Here is a 16,102-nt window from a genome sequence, read left to right on the forward strand (position 1 = left end):
GCGCCCGGCACAGCTGCACACTCAGCTTCTGTTTATGACAAAAGCTAAACTAAGTTATGTTTTACTTAATTCTACTGAAAATAACCTTCTAGATGGCCAGGGCATTCAAATTTCATTTACCAGGCAGCTTTATCTACAAAAAGCACAGGGCTTAGTGCTTTCTGCACACAGTGGGCATTAAGTAAATATTTGCGTGAATACACATGCATGCCCTCACTAAAGATTTAAAATTAAATATCTGCACCTGCCTGATCCAAACCAGGCACTGATCAAAAAGTCTCTGCACTTCAAAAATCCTATATTATTGGTAACATGAAAATAACATTGCTGCAGTTTGCAAAATATTGGTACCTGCTGTTGGTTACCAAAAATGCTTTGCAATTAACAACTCATTAACAGAACGTACGGATCCTGTCAGTGCTAAAATATCACGCTGTGAATTTAATAAAGAACATGTGAGGTAAGTTGTTTTTTTTATAAAGATAGTACAGCCTCTACTACCAGAGAGAGAGAGAAAAGAAAGGGGGGAGAGAGAGAGGGTAAGCATAAATAAGCAATATCTTGTTTGCTGATAGATTCATTGTCATGTCCTCTGGTCACAACATCCTCCCTGAGGTACTGATGACAATGGCTCTCTGGCCCTGAAGCACACTCTCAACTGCAGGAGGGTAAACTCGTTCTCAAAGCAGCGCTGCTGCTCCCAGAGTGCACCGAGGCGGCGGCCCAGCAGAGGACTCCAAGATGGCTGCAGCAGCCCCCAGCAGAGGCAGACAAAGGAGCCAGGGCCTGTGTCTGTGCTGGTCACAGCCCAGCCTGCGGAGGGCTGAGCAGAGCGGTGGCAGAGAGCCCATTGTCCCCTCTCCTCCCCCCCATCAGCTGCTGTACCCTGGGGATCAAGGCAGCCTTTGTGAAATATAGACAAATGGCTCCTCACTGCACCAGGCTGCAGCCGGCTCGGGCAGAGGAAGCGCCACCACCAGCCAAGGAAGCTTTTAATGAGAAACACCCAAGATATCCATGGCAGAGGCCATCACTCAAAGCAGCTTGCCCTGAATTACATATTTTCTGACTGCAAATTACTTTTAACAGCGTCTCTACCGGCACTTCAATTGACCTTCCTAACAAAAGGCCATTTATTAACTAGCACTCCACGTTTCGCAGGCTGCACGGAGCTTCAAGCCAGGAGGGATGGCACCACTGCAGAATACTCAGCCACCCGGGGTCGCAGGCCAGGCCTCTGCCAGGGGGAAGAAGAGGCCATTAATGTAAGCCCGCAGAGAAATCCGACTGGGGAGGGGAGGGCAAGGGAGCGGGGTGCTGAGACGCTGAGACCAACATTAACCTGTCTGGACTAAAACATAAAATCCTGAGACTGACTCACAACAACTCTTGGTTTCATCTCAGCAGCCCTCCTCCAGCACCCGCCTCTATCTCAAAATCCTAGCTGCACACAAAACACACGAATACACCTCTGTTGCACTTGGGCAGCACTTTGCAATTCCCAAAAAACTTTCCCAGGCTCCTTTTCAGCTGGTGCTCATATCAAAGCTGGGAGGTGGCTAGCCCATGGTATCCCTATTTTACAGGAGAGAAAACTGAGATCCCAACTTCTCAAATGCCACGCAGCTGGCAGCAACGACCAATGGGACAGCCACTCTCCCTCCCCAGGTCTGGTCTTCCCATTGCACTGTGCAGAGGCACCAACATCCCATCCATCTGAGAAAGCTGTTTCAACACTAATTATATTTTAAAATGCTAAAGCTCTTCTTTCTCTAGCCACAGCTCAATAAGTCAAGCAAGGGGGGAAAAAGTAGAGAAAGATAAAAGTAACATGGGATTAATTTTCCTCACACCTCAGTTTCAAGATTCAACATTCCCCTCATAAATAATTTACAACAATAAAAATGAGCTAAGGCCATGTTTGTGTAGGATGGAGGTAAATTTAGGCCTAATGAGGGAGATCCGAGCACCGCACAGGAGGGAATAGGTTGATCTATGGCATGGTGCGAGCAGGATCGACCGCTCACAGGGGCTCCATTACCAACTGGAAGTCTCAGGGCCCACGGGGCTGGGGGCAGGAATGCGCAAAGTGGGGAAACCTGTGCCACCCCAGCTGCAGCTGCAAGGAGGGTCTCGACAGGGAATGCCAGAAGTCGACCCAGTGGTTTGGATGATAAGACAAGACAAGGGATGTTGAAATTTTTCAAAACTATAGGATCGAGCGAATCCAAGTCAGCTCTCAGCAAATGCCAGGTAAGGAAGGAAGGTGGTGGGGCGCCAGGGAGTCACATCTGATCTTGACCTGGTCCCTCTGAGTTAACCTCACAGGTCATCTGGTCCCAGTCCCCATTCCGACCTCTCCTCAAGGGGGCATACAGCCTCTGCTAGGTCATTTCCAAAGCTGGGTATCACAGAGCCTCGCTCCAAGCAGCCGTTCCTATGTCTGTGCCTGAGACGGTTCCTCTGCAAGGCAGGAGAGTAAGTGTATGTATGTGTGTGTGCATGCATGTGTGTGCACTCACATGTGTGCAGGCTGGGCAAAGTGGGGAGGGTTAGGGTGAGGTGTTTTCCAAGCCAGGAGGGTTTCTTCCACCAAGCCATGCCCAAGGAACACCGTTCAACAAAGCTGGGAGGAAGCCTGCTTTCTGCTTCTGCCTGCAACGCTGCAAAGAGCACTGGGGGACCAGCCCCCAGCACCTCACCAGTGCTGTCATCCAGGTTCACAGAGAAATGAACTTTAACTATAAAGCCCCTTCATACAGACGGCACACTGCTCCCTTGTAGCTGATCAAAGAATTGCTACAACAGTGTGCTTAATCCCTAAAAGTCAGCAGTGCTGGGCTTAACTGATGCTGAACATTGTTTCAGAATCAAAGGCTGCCTCCCGGCCCCAGTCTGGGAGAAAACTGAGCTACTGTATCACAGTTGAAAACTCAGGGGAACTTTGATATCATCTCTGTTTAATTTCCACGGCCCTAGTGAGCCTGGGGTTTATCTCGTTTTATCAACTCCTGTACTGAAATCAAAACCCAACTAACAAAGCTCAGCCCTCTCTCCACTGAGGCCCTTCCCGCAGCGGGGTGTGGGCCGAGGAGTTTAAAGTGCTTTCAGGGACCAACAACTGCAGGGGGCGGGGGGGTACTGCCTTCAAAGGAGGCCCCGAGGGCAGCAGCGCTGTGCCCCAGCCTCCCTGCCATCTCTGCTCCTGCTGTGGCCAGGAAGGCTGGCTCAGAAGCCGTGCCAGCGCTGCTGGTCAGGGCTGAAGGCATGACTCGTGCACAACTTTTGAGGAGAGCAATTTCAAAGTATTAAGGGGAGGGGCAGGTGAAATTGGGCTACTATAATTGAAATGACAAAACTAGTGGGTTAATTAAATCCCCATAGAAGGACGAACTTGTGATCAGCTTGCTTGAAGTCCAAAGTCAAGGGCACCAAAGACATAAACTGTCTGCCCACATCTATCAGCTTGCGGGGCTGGGGAAGGGAACGGGATAAACATTTCACTCGCCATGGGAAACGGCACAAGAGCAGGTGGTCTCTGGAAAGGGGTTGTCCTCCCTCCCCCGTCAAAGCTGCTGCTGCTATGGCTGTCATGGGGAGGTTCTTTGCCTGTTTCCCAGTGGCAGTGATGGTTTTCGGGAATCCATGCTCACCTCTGGTGCCCCATGATGACTGGCACCTTTCTGCTGACAACTGCAAGCAAGAGACAGAAGGACACTGCCCCGTCCCCAAGGGAGGAGCCCGTGGCCAGGTTTCACCAATGCACCCCACAACACACACGAACAAGCAAACCTGGCCACCTCCTTGTAGCAAAGGTGCAGAGACCTACCTCCTCAGAAGGCTGCAAGCTGAGACCAATGTCCATGCTGTACCCAGCTAAATGGCCAGCCAGCTCTTAGGCCACCCACGGGAGATAGTGCACAGACTACGAGGTTGTCACTGTGGAACCTCTGGATAGTATCCTAGCATTTCCTAAACTTTGGTCTGAACAGATTACCTGGTGACTGGTCAGAAGTCAAATCAATTCTAACAAATGCTGTTGGGTATGGTCAGGTGGCAACAGGTCACAGGTTGCTGGGAGGGCTGCGATGATATTGGGGAACTAAAGCAAATATTTTTTTAAGCTCTCGCAGATCACAAAGAATTTTCTAGCTTGGGAACTAACAATTGTGAGCATTTCCTTTTCCCCCCAGTAAAGGTCTGTTTCTCCTAATAGAAGAATCCGGTGTATAAATGTGTCAATTCCATCTGACCTATGCTCAGATTTACATTAACCATTTTATTACTAAACACAGATTTTTCCATTAACCATGTGAGGCAGGCCAGGGTTCAGGCTGCTGCAACCCCTATGGTGCAATGCTAGATTCCAGAATTCACTCTCTAAAAATAAATCCAGGATCAAGTTCTACAGCACTGCCCTGGCCAAAGCCCTGCCCTGTACAGGCCTGACTCTGCACAAACTGAGGAACATCATTCAAGGCTGGGGCATTCTCCAGTACACGTGTGAGCACCATGATTACTGCAAACAAGGGTCATTCCTGCCCACTCCCATTAAGTATTGCCGATGAGGCCATAGGAAAAAGGAGGACCCCAACAGAAGGCAGATGCCTACAAATTCAACCATCCCAGGAGGACCCAAGAGCAATGATCTCCTGAGTGTTCAGCGATACGAGTCACACCCTTGCCCTGATGGCCACAGCACCTGCAGAGAAAAAAATGCCATTATGTGATCTCAGTGCCAGGCAAATGGGTACCCAGGCCAGAATCAACAGAACACCTGGCTTCAGGTCAGCCAGGCCACCACACCTGTCCCTGACTTTCAAATTGGTCTTCAGAGTTTCTTTTCATGCATTTGGTTGTCTAATCATTCTACCTGTACGCTGATGACTTCCAAAATACCTCCAAGCCTGGACTTCTCTCCTGAGACTCAGGGGGGTCTATCTGGTGTCCTGCTGGCTGTGTTCACCACATGTCCCATGGACACCTCAAACCTGGCTGGCCTTACTATCCTCCCCTGAAGCATCCTCCCACCCTCCCAGTCCCTAACAGTGTCTGGTGAGTAGCAGTCCACAATCGTGCCTTTGGCTAAGCGGAGCGCCTTTGGCTAAGCACTAAGGGTATAGCAACGAGGAGACAGAAAGTCCACATTTTAGAGCAGGAGTTATCCACCTTTAGCACATGTAAGAATCACCAGGAGAGGTTGTTAAAACACAGATTCCTGAACATCACCCCCTGAGATACTGATTCAATAGGACTGAGAAGCTGAAATGGCTAGTCCACAGTCCAAACTGAGTACAAGAGAGTAGGTACTCACTAGGTGTTTGATGAATGAATGAATGGAATGAAACTAAAGGAAACCTTCCCTGGAGAAGAGCCTCAGAAAGAGCCCCCCCAGCCTCTCTTTCCCTCCCTCCTCCTCACAGGTCAGCCAAGAACACCTAGTTCCCCCCCTACAAACCCCTACTCCACCACTAAAATCTGGCTCACATCTGCCATTCCTCTCAAACCTTGTCCAACTGCCCGGCCAGACAGGTAATGTCACTCAGAATCCTGACATCACTTCAGCACACGGTCGTGGCACACACAGGTACACACGTGCACTCATGCACATGCACACACACACACACACACACACACACACACACACAGCCTTGCCTCTCAGAAGGCTAGAAGACACTTTGCCTAGCAGAATACAAGTTGTGCAAAGGTATGTCATGTCCACCACAATGCCTAGCTCACACTGGGTACTCGATAAATGGATTATGAATGGTTGGAAGAGGATAAACAAATGAAATTCCTATCCTCTCAAAATTTCAAGTTTCCTTGGATTAAGCAGGGTGCTTAAAGGGGCAGGGGCAATAGTGAGAGTAGACCAGTCAGGCCCCTTCCAGTGAGAGCCCCATGCTGGGGTTGCCAATGGCCCCAGGCAGGACACACCCCAGGAGTGAGCCACCTGCAGAGGAGGGGAGGAGGGGCTGCAGCACTTCTGGGTAGTTCCAGAAGTGGATCTAACTCAGAGCAAGCAGGCTGCAATGAGGGCCTGGCAGGAGCCAGTGGGTGTGCAGGCTGGCTGCAAGAAGAATGCCCTGGGGAGCTTGTGAAACTACAGCTTCCCCTCTGCCGTCCTCGGGCTCTGGTTTAATTGGCCTAGGCTGGGGCTCACACTGGATGTGCACAGCCAGCGAGAAGCTCCATGGTGCTGGGTGATACAGCAACACATAAGACATGGAACTAGAGGCTGTGGGACAGATCCCAAAAGAAATGGACTGCAAATGAGGGGACACTTCCTTCTGCCTGGAGGGGCGGGGAGAGGTGATTGAGGAGCTGGACTCTCTGAAAGAGGGTGCGGCTTGGTGAAAGTCCTGCAGGCAGAAGACACAGCACCCACAAAGGCACAGTGGTGTGAACACAGATTATGGGAGGGGGGACTTCAGAGCACATGGGCTCTGAAACAAGCTTATGCAATGCTTAAACAAACAAACTGAACCAAAAAACTTGTCTTTACTTTTCTACTTCTAAGGTCTAAGCAATGATGTAGATCTATGGGAAGGCGCAGCCCAGTGGTTTGAAGGAAGAGATTCCCAGGTTTTCCGTTCATATTTCCTCTCCTGCAGCTGAACATTTCTCCAACCAACGCCCCTTCCTTCAGACTCCATGGGGCTCCTTACGCTATTAGCTCAGTGTGGGGAATGGCAGGCAAAGCAGAGGAACGGAAAGGGTGCAGCTTTGGAGTCATAAGGACCTGAACTCTAATACCATCTCTGCCACTTACTTACAGCTGTGTAACCCCAGGCAAGTTACTGAACAGGGCCTGAGTTCCCGCCCCCATAAAATTAGAATAGTAGATAATACTTTATAGAGTTACAGTGTGTAAAAAGCATATAGAATTTGCATCAAAAAACAATCAACGGAGAGAAAAGGCAACCTATGGAATGGGAGAAACTGTGCAAATCATGTATCTGATGAAGGGTTAGTATTTGAATCTACAAAGAACTCCTATAACTCAACAAAAAAAAAATTTCTTGATTAAAAAATGGGACAAAGGACTTGAATTAACATTTTCCCAAAGATGATATACAAATGTCCAGCAAGCACATGAAAGGATGTTCAACATCACTAGTCATTAGGGAAATTCAAATCAAAACCACAATGTATCACCTTACACTAATTAGGATGGCTGCCACCAAAAAAAAACCAAACCCAAAAAACAAAACAGAAAATAACAAATGCTGGTGAGCATGTAGAGAAATTGGAAACTTGGTACACTGCAGGTAAAATGGGACAGCCACCATTTTATGGAAAACAGTGTGGCAGTTCCTCAAAAAATTAAAACTAGAATTACCATATAATCCAGCAATTCCACTTCAAGGTATATACCCAAAAGAATTGAAATCAGGGTATCAAAGAGGTATTTGTACACCCATGTTCAGAGAAGCATTACTCCCAAAAGCCAAAGATAGAAGCAGCCCAGCGTCCACCTACGGATGAACAGATAAACAAAATATGGTATATGTATTCAATGGAATATTATTCAGCCTTAAAAAGGAAGGAAATTCTGACACATGCTACAAAATGATGCACCTTGAAGATATTATACTAAATGAAATAAGCCATTCACAAAAAGACAAGTACTGTTTGATTCCACTTCTATGAGGTACCTAGTGCAGTCGAATTCACAGAAACACGAAGTGTGACGGTGGTTGCCGGGGCTGAGGGGAGGAGGAAATGGCAAGTTGTATAATGAATATAGAGTTTCAGTTTTACAAGATGAAAAAGTTCTGGAATTTAATGGTACAATAGTGTGAATGTACCTAATGCCACTGATCTATGCACTTAAAAATGGCTAAGATGGTAAATTTTCTGTTGTGTGTATTTAATAATTTTTTAGAAAGCATCTAGAACTGTAGTTCTCAAATTGCAGTAAGCATAAGCACAACCCACGGCGTTGGTTAAACGTGCAGATTCCAGGGCTCCTTCCCCAGAAATTGTGATTCAATGAAGTCTGGGTACGAGACCCTGGAATCAGCATGTTCACAATGCAGGCACATTTAGTTCACTCAGAACTCACTTACTTCTCTCTTAAGGATCAAAGGATATTTTTTTGAACTTTTAGTTCCGCTAATCAGTCTCTTTTTACAAAGAGTTTGTGTTTATATGTGTGTGAAGAGAAAGAAGGAAAGAAGGAAGGAAGGAAGGAAGGAAAGAAAGAAAGGAAAGAAAAGAAAAGGAAAGGAAAGAAAGAATGAACTCGTGTTGATTCTAGCCACAGGTCCAACGAGATGGCTCTCCAGTCTGCAGGGAATTATGAGCTACAAAGCTCCTGTGTGCAACCCCTGGGCTCCAGGCCCACAGGGCTCTCACATTTCTGCCTAGACAAGCTCCGCATCTGACCAGAATCATGTCAAGTAAACCAAACGCGTGCCCACAGGATGTCCCCAACAAGGGAGGTAATGTCAAGCACACCCTGCCGTGGTGCTACCTCCCAGGCAGCTGGAGAGGGGAGATCTGACTCAGGCAAGCCCACAGCAAACTGTGCAGACGGTGCAGGGAAACCACAATTCCCAAGGGCAGCCCAGCAAGCAGAAGGCCAAGGACAGCCAGTGGGGCCAGTGAAACGCTGTCCAGGGAAGGCCTCGGAGAGAACGAGAATGGCCTGGGGCGAGGCAGCTCATTCAAGGAACCCAGGGCTCCCCTCCACAACCCAACCAGTAAAGTAGGCTCTGCTCGCTCAACCGCAGCCAACTAAATACAGTGTTCTCAGCCCAACCACATCCAGCCATGTAGTCATTTGTTATCTTCATCATCATAATAGCACCTTTGACATTTCCCATGCTTGCTTCCAATACCATCATTACTTTGCAGTGTGGCAAGGATGTCACTCTTTGAGCGTGGAGCATTCCCAACAAGCTAAGGCAGAGGGGCCTAGGCCATTTGGATTCTGATTCACCCAGCAGCCCATCTGCCATGAAACTGATAGAGATTAAGCTTTGGGCCCCTCCCTTACTCCTTCAGAGGCCCTGAGAGGACATCCAGCCATGTGTTTACATGGTCATGTGGTTTTGTAACATCTACAAGCACAAGATATTGTATTATTTTCCTATAGCCCCCCCCACAACAAACTGTATAAACATCAGACCCAAAAAACTAGGATCTGCGGCTGGAGGCTGAATCCCACTTAAATATCCTGAAGACCCCCATCTCCTGCAGCGCCGAATGCAGTCACATACATTAGCTCATTCAGCCTTTCGGACCAAGTACCCTTATGGGGGTGGGCCTTATTCTTAAGCCAATTTTACATCAGGGAAATGGGGATTCAGAAAGGTTCTACGACTTGCCTATGGTCACGTAGGGTCCAGGAGGTAGCTTGAGATTCAAACCCAATCCCTGAATCCAAGCCCAGTGTTCTTTTTACTATACCATCACTCTCTAGTTGTCCTGTTAAGAATGAAATAATAACCACAAGCAGAAAGGCACTCTAAAAATGAATAAGTTACTCTTCTCATTAATCAGTTAAGAAACCTTTAGTAATAACCTATAATTTTGACTGACCTCTTACCACGTGGCAGGCACTGAGCTAAAAACTCTCCTTGCAATATTTCATTTCCTTCTCACCATAATCCTATGACATAAATACTGTCATCAGTTTCACTCTACAAATGAGGAAACTGAGACTCAGAAAAGTTCATTAATTTGTCCAAGAACGCACAGCAAGTAGGAAAGCCAAGACTTCTTCAGCTGAGGTCTAATTCTAAACCCCTTGCACATAACCATGGTACAACATTCCAGCCAGAAGTGGAGAAAGCCCACCAGCAGGATGGAGGCAGGGCACAGAAAATGCCTTTAGCCAAAATCTGGAGTGTGACCTAAAGGCCAGAAGGAAGCAATGAAAAATGGGGATTACAGAAGATGATCTTAGGTTCAAATAAACCAGTAATTGCCACATCAACTGCTTCACATGGGCCTTGGTGTCCAGGTCCCAGCAGAAGCCTCATCTCTCGGAGGTCCCATTTAAAGATTCTGAGCACGGCACAATTATCTCAAAGTAGCCACGTGATTTCCAGCAAGCAAAAGGTGTCACGGTCTCCTGTAACTAAACTTACAAGTACACTGAGTTTTTTAGTTAGTGTAGGCTTCACAGAGCTTATCTTCTAACTTTTCTAAGGCTTTTCTGATGCAGCTGATAAGATTTGCTAGCCCTATTAAAACGAGATGAGATCCAGCCAGCTGTCGAGAAATGTACAATGAGATTATACTGAGAAGGAACCACCAGAGACAAAGGCCCCTAAAGAGGAGCTGGCCTGCTGTCTGCTTTTGTGGCAGAAATTGGAGTGGGCTCTGGCTCTTGGGTGGGGGAAGGGAGCAGGGAGCAGAGAAAGGGCAACAGCCATTTGCCTTCAGCCCTTCTGTGGTCTTCCTCTGTGTCTTGCTAAAGAGTCGCATCTTGAATGGTGAGAAAGGCTGATAATTTAGAACAGTTGTGTGTTGGTACCAAAGAGGACAAAGATGCTCCGGAGTCTACCGTGTTCCTCTGTGCCTGCCTTTGAGCATTTGATGTCCCCTGATGCCACACCACAGCTCTGTCCCAGCCTCTGTCCCTTGTGCCTCATGAGTGCTAGAGTCACTGTAGAGTGCTCACCTACATGCCCACCATCCCTCCCAGATGAGTACTCTGGGTCTCATCTCACCTTGCAGACAGGTGCCCTGGGGTTTGGGTGTCCTCTCTGTTATGTCCAGGTCATAGAAGTGACCGGCACCCCAGGTGATGACCGGGGGGTCAGGTGCACTCTGGCCTCACCCACGTGACCACAGACACCTGGACCCCAGGCCTGGCCCATCAAGCGACTGTCCCCAACCTGTGCCCAGGTGGCCACTGGGACCTCGGCACGGGTGGGCCAACTTGCCTCTCACGCCAGCAGAGGTGGCTTTCTGAGCCCCTCACCTGCCCCGACCTGGGGCCGCTGCCTGCACTGGGGTCCCCCAGCTCCCTCCCGCCTCCCGCCGCAAGGCCAAACTCGGGCACCGAAGCCGCAGCGCGCTCTGGGCTCGGCAGAGGCCGCCCGGGCCTGTCCCCGGGGCGTGCCGGGCACGGAGCCCGCAGGCCTCGGCGCGGCCCAGCTCCTCCCGTCCGCCAGCCCCTCGGCCCGGGGCCCGCGCCCGCCCGTCCGCCCTGGGGCTGCAGGCCGGCCCGGCCGAACCTCCGCGGCGCCCTGCCAGCCCGGGCCTCACTTAACTGTTCCCCGCTGGGGCGGCGGCGGCTGCGGCGGCGGCGGGTCCCGGCTCCGTCTCACGCAGAAGCAGCTTCTCATCGCCCGGGCGGCGCGGGAGGGGCCGGGCCCGGGGCCCAGGCGGCGGGAGCCGGCGCCGCAGCTCGAGCGCGAGCCTCACCGGGGAGCGCGGCGGCGGCGAGAGGGGCGGGGCGCGGCCTGGCGGCGGCGGCGGCGACGACAACGGCGGCGGCTCCCTCCGCGGGCCGCGGACTCCGGCCTCCCGGCTCCGCTGCGGCTCCGCGGGAAGCGCCCGGCGGCCGAGGCTGGCTCGGGCGGGAGGAGGGAGCGGGAGCCCTGGCGCCCGGAGCCCGCGCCGCCGCCCCGGCCGGCACCCCGCCTCCGCCGGCCTCCCCGCGGCCCGGCCCGTCAGCCCCGCGCAGGGCCCCGTCGCGACCCCGGCCTCACCGCGCCAGCAGGCGACCCCCGGCCAGCCTCAGTCCCCCGGGAGTCCCCGGCCTCTGGAGCCTGGGGCATCGATTATCCCCGCCCCCCGATTGGTCTTTTCCAGGGACCCTCAGCCGGCTGAGCTCTCCTAGGCCTCACTGCATCCTAGACCAGTCCTCAGCTCAGCTGCAGATCCCTGGAAGCCCCCGGGGCCGTAGGCTGAAAGTTGGCCTCTTCTAGGGACACCCCGCCCACCCAGTCTTTCTAGGCTTCACCGAACCGCAGAATCCCTCAACTCTTCTCACCGCCCAAGCTGACCTAAGGTGAGCTCAGCTAGCGTCTCAGACTAACCCCAATCTCCTAGCAATTCTCGACCTCCCCCTATGCTGGGCAAGTGATTTACCCACGGAAGCCTAGAGCCAGGTTTATGGGGCCGGCCTCAGGCAAACATCTAGAAGGAGAGTTCTAGGCAGGAATCCTACCCTGCAGTACTTGGGGAAAGTGCAAGCCGAGGTTAAAATGGAGCTGGATGAGGAGGGAGTCCAGAGCATGACCCTTAGCTAGAGTGACTGGTGGAAAAGGTAGGAGCAGACCCTGCACCCTTACCTAAGCCCAGCCAGGCACCCCAGGCAGAGGCGAGTGTGCTAGTTGAAAGGATTCTTGCCAAGAGGCTGGAGCATTTAGGAGCTGAGAACCATATACAAAGGTGATCAGCATCAATTTGCTAATGCATGGAGTCTTGTTTTCACACATCCTAGGCTTTTCCAAAATAACTGTTTGATCGTAAAGAAGAGGGTGCCAAGCAGAATTGGCTGTGGGGGAAAACATCCTGTGGGGAAGCCATGCAGGTATGTGCATTCCAAACATCTTTATCATTCAGAAATGCCACTGGTTCAGATGGTTTTACAGCAAGTTCTGTCATACCGTCAGGGTACAAACAATCCCTGTGTTATTTAAACTGTTAAACACTGCCAAAAAAGAGAGAGAGAAACAAAAAATTTCCGTTTCATTTCCCACGTTTAGCGTAACCCTGATACCAAAATCCAACAGAGATAACACCAAAAAGGAGAACTGCAGATAACTAGTATAGAACACTATTCTCCAGAGAATTTAATATGTGTTTTTTGAAAAAGGGGTTCTGTAGTCAAATTACTTGAGAAAGTGCTGCATACCATTTGCAGTCTGCCTTTTGGAGAATCACAGTAAGTCAGCATATTAAGGTCTCTGTGAAGTCCAGGGGTAAAGAAACCTGTTTCATTTGTTTAACCTGTCATTTCCCAAATTCATTTGAGCCAGGACCACCTTTTCAAAGCTCAGTGATTAATCTCCAAAATGTGACTCACTGCTATAGACCAACTCACTTAAGTAATAGTAGTTGTGAAACTAGTAAATAAAATTTTAGCAATTTGAATCCAACTTGGTATAAAGTAAGTAAAAACCCACCATGATCAAGCAAGATTTATTTTAGAAATGCAAAGAAAATTCTGTGTTAGGGAATCCATAAATTCATTGCATTGTTAAAGGAAAATAAATCAGAGGACATTATCAATAGAATAGATGCTTTAAAAGCATTTGATAAACTTCAAAAACAATGACTTATAAATTTCTAAAAACTCTTAGTAAACTAGGAAGAAAATTTAAACTTCTTAACAAGATAAAGTTTATCAGAAGCCATCAATAAACATATTTAATGGTGAAACACTAAGGGTATTCATTTAAGAAACAAAAGGATACCTGCTATAATTACTACAGCCTAAAGCCAGTGCAATAAGGTAAGAAAAATAAATGAGAAATACAAATATTGGAAAGGAAGAGAGAAAATTGTCATTTGCTCATGATGTGTTTCTCAAAAAATAAAAATCAAAAAGAATCAACTAAAAATCTTAGAGGCTTTGGTAAGGTGGTCAATTATAAGATAAGCACTAAAGTCAAAGTCTTTCTTAAATGTTAATGGAGAAGACTTCTTTTCCATATAGAGGGACTTCCGTTAAAATAAGACTCCCGGACTCTCTCCACCCTGAGGATGAGTGATTTAGAGGAAGTGATTAGTGAGTTTGGGAGAAGTATTCATAATTGAACAAAAATAGATGCTTCTGAGTTCTGTTTTTGGATTTGGCTGGTTGCAGAGAGCAAATATTTTCATATGCTGTCACTATGTGGTAAATGAACCTTTTCAGGAGCAGAGAGATACTATTGTCCTGCATTGCCTTCAACTATAGAAATAAACCTACCAAATTCAGGGAAAAATATAGCAAGCCCACTTAGTTATATATCAAAAGCCATACTTTACAATCAACTATGTCTCCTTCCTATATCTATGACTCAATTTGCTCCAAACTCAGAAGAGGGAGGCAGGTATTATAATACTTATAGAGTCCCCCAAATACAACACTAAATACCAGTGATTTCCATTTAGAAAGGTGATAGAAACAAATTATATTCACATTAGCAATGAATATTCTAAGGCATATACTAGGCATAAGCTTAACAAGAAATGGCAAGGTCCATAGAAAGAAAACTATAAAATCTTATTGAAGAACATTAAAGAAGATCTTAATAAGTTGAAAAATATAACAAATCCCTGGGCAGGAAATATCAATGTTGCAAATACTTCATATCTTCCCTACTCAATTTATAAATTTAGTGGAATCCAGATCAAAGAACCAATATGATTTGGGGGTGAGGTGGAATGGAACATGACACAATTATTTTGAAACTTATCTTGATACTTATCTTACTTGATAAGTAAATATGGGGAAATACCCAGGAAATTTTGAGATGGAAGAATGATGAGGGAATATTGCTCCAACAGATAATAAAATAGAATGTGAAAACTTCAGTAAATAAAACTGTGGGCCACTAGTGTAGGAATATACACTTTTATCATATATTAGGTTCCATTCATAGTGCTTTGTTTTTATCTATTGTAATATTTATATATTTTTATAAAAATATTGCTATTAATATAAAAATAGGCATATCCATTGTATATTATATATTTTTATATAATAGGAATATTCATGTTATCCATTGATCTATTTGTATATTCCTATAAAAATAGGATATACAAATTTGTGTATTCTCATACACCCTACTCCAAACCATATTATCTGGACTAGACCACTCTGATAACTTCCTTACTGGTCTCCTGGCTTTGCCCCACTCAAACAATAGAAAATAGCAACCAGAGTGATCAGAAAATAATAACGATAAAATGCAGCAGGCATTCCCTTGCTTAAAGCCCTTCAATGAATTTCCATACGATAAAATCAAATTCAAATGCTCCTGCATGACCTGCAAGGTCCCATGCTGTCTGGACCTAGCCTGCCCCTCCATCCTCCTCTCAGCTGCTCTAACCACACTGGCTTCCTTTTAGATCCTTGAATATCAAAACTCCTTCCTCCCTGGGTGAATGCCTAGAGCACTCCTTTCGGTCTTTACTAGGCCTGGGCTCTTCTCATCCTTAAACTCTCAGCTTACATGTCACCTCCTAGGTCTTTGTTGTTTCCATCCATACCGCATTTGTTCATTTCCTGCTTATCACTTATCACAATTTGTAACTATCCACTTTTTGTTTACCTGTTCAGCTGTCAGTTTCCCCACTCGACCAAAAGCTCCACCCAGACAGGGGACATGTCTGTTTTGTTCATCAAGTATAAATGTGTCACACGTATTAGTCCCTCGGTAAACATTTTATAGATTGATATGTCAACATTTAATATGTGCATACCCTTTGTCCATAATTTATCCAAAGTAAACAATCAGACAAGTGCACACAGATGTAAGTTCAAGGATGATTATTTCAGCATCGCCTGTAATGAGAAAATATTGGACATAGCCTAAATGTCCAGCAATAGATTGAGTCATTAAAAAAAAAAACTGTACTGACATAGAAATATATCATGGTATTTTGTTAAGTTAAAAAAAAAGCAGGTTATGGAACAGAATGCATTTATTATATGAGCCCATCAATTTTGTATGTATTTGTGATTACTTATATGTACAGGCAGGCAGTCCCCGGGTTACAGACGACCCAACTTATGGTGTTCCATACTTATGAATGGGCTCCCAAGGTTCCCCAGAAGGATAATTTATAATTAAATAATTAAAGTAATAATTCAGGAACTAGTTTCTTTTGAGCATGAACAAACCCACGTGGTGTAAGTGGTACATTGGTGCAGCGTATGTTAGCGGCTAGTCTTATAGATAGATGGAGAAGCAGCTGATAAAAACACAAGAACATGAAGAACCAGAAGATCCAGAGCCAAGGAAGCTTCCGGCAAAAGAATTAGCTGAAGGCTTTCGTCTCATTGAAGCAGGATTTACTAAGCTTGAGGAGGAAGATCCTAACATTGAGCAGTTTACACAGCTTTACCGTGCAGTTAGTGAGAACATCAGCTGCTACAAGTCCATTTATGATGAAAAAAAGGAAAAGGTTGTTCAAACAACCC

The 16,102-nt window shown here is 47.2% G+C and overlaps 1 protein-coding gene across 1 annotated transcript in view; it reads right to left on the reverse strand.

Annotated features, from left to right (window-relative positions):
• The window catches only part of MVB12B (multivesicular body subunit 12B), a 157,721-nt gene extending 153,698 nt beyond the window's left edge, over positions 1-4,023 (reverse strand). The window contains exon 1 of the mRNA XM_012639880.1: positions 3,830-4,023. Within this exon, the coding sequence (XP_012495334.1) occupies positions 3,830-3,865 (36 nt within the window). The 5' untranslated portion in view covers positions 3,866-4,023. The remainder of the gene's footprint in view (positions 1-3,829) is intronic.
• Positions 4,024-16,102: the final 12,079 nt, after the last annotated feature.

Source organism: Propithecus coquereli, unplaced genomic scaffold (genome assembly GCF_000956105.1).
Source record: "Propithecus coquereli isolate 6110/MARCELLA unplaced genomic scaffold, Pcoq_1.0 Scaffold142, whole genome shotgun sequence".
NCBI lineage: Eukaryota > Metazoa > Chordata > Mammalia > Primates > Indriidae > Propithecus > Propithecus coquereli.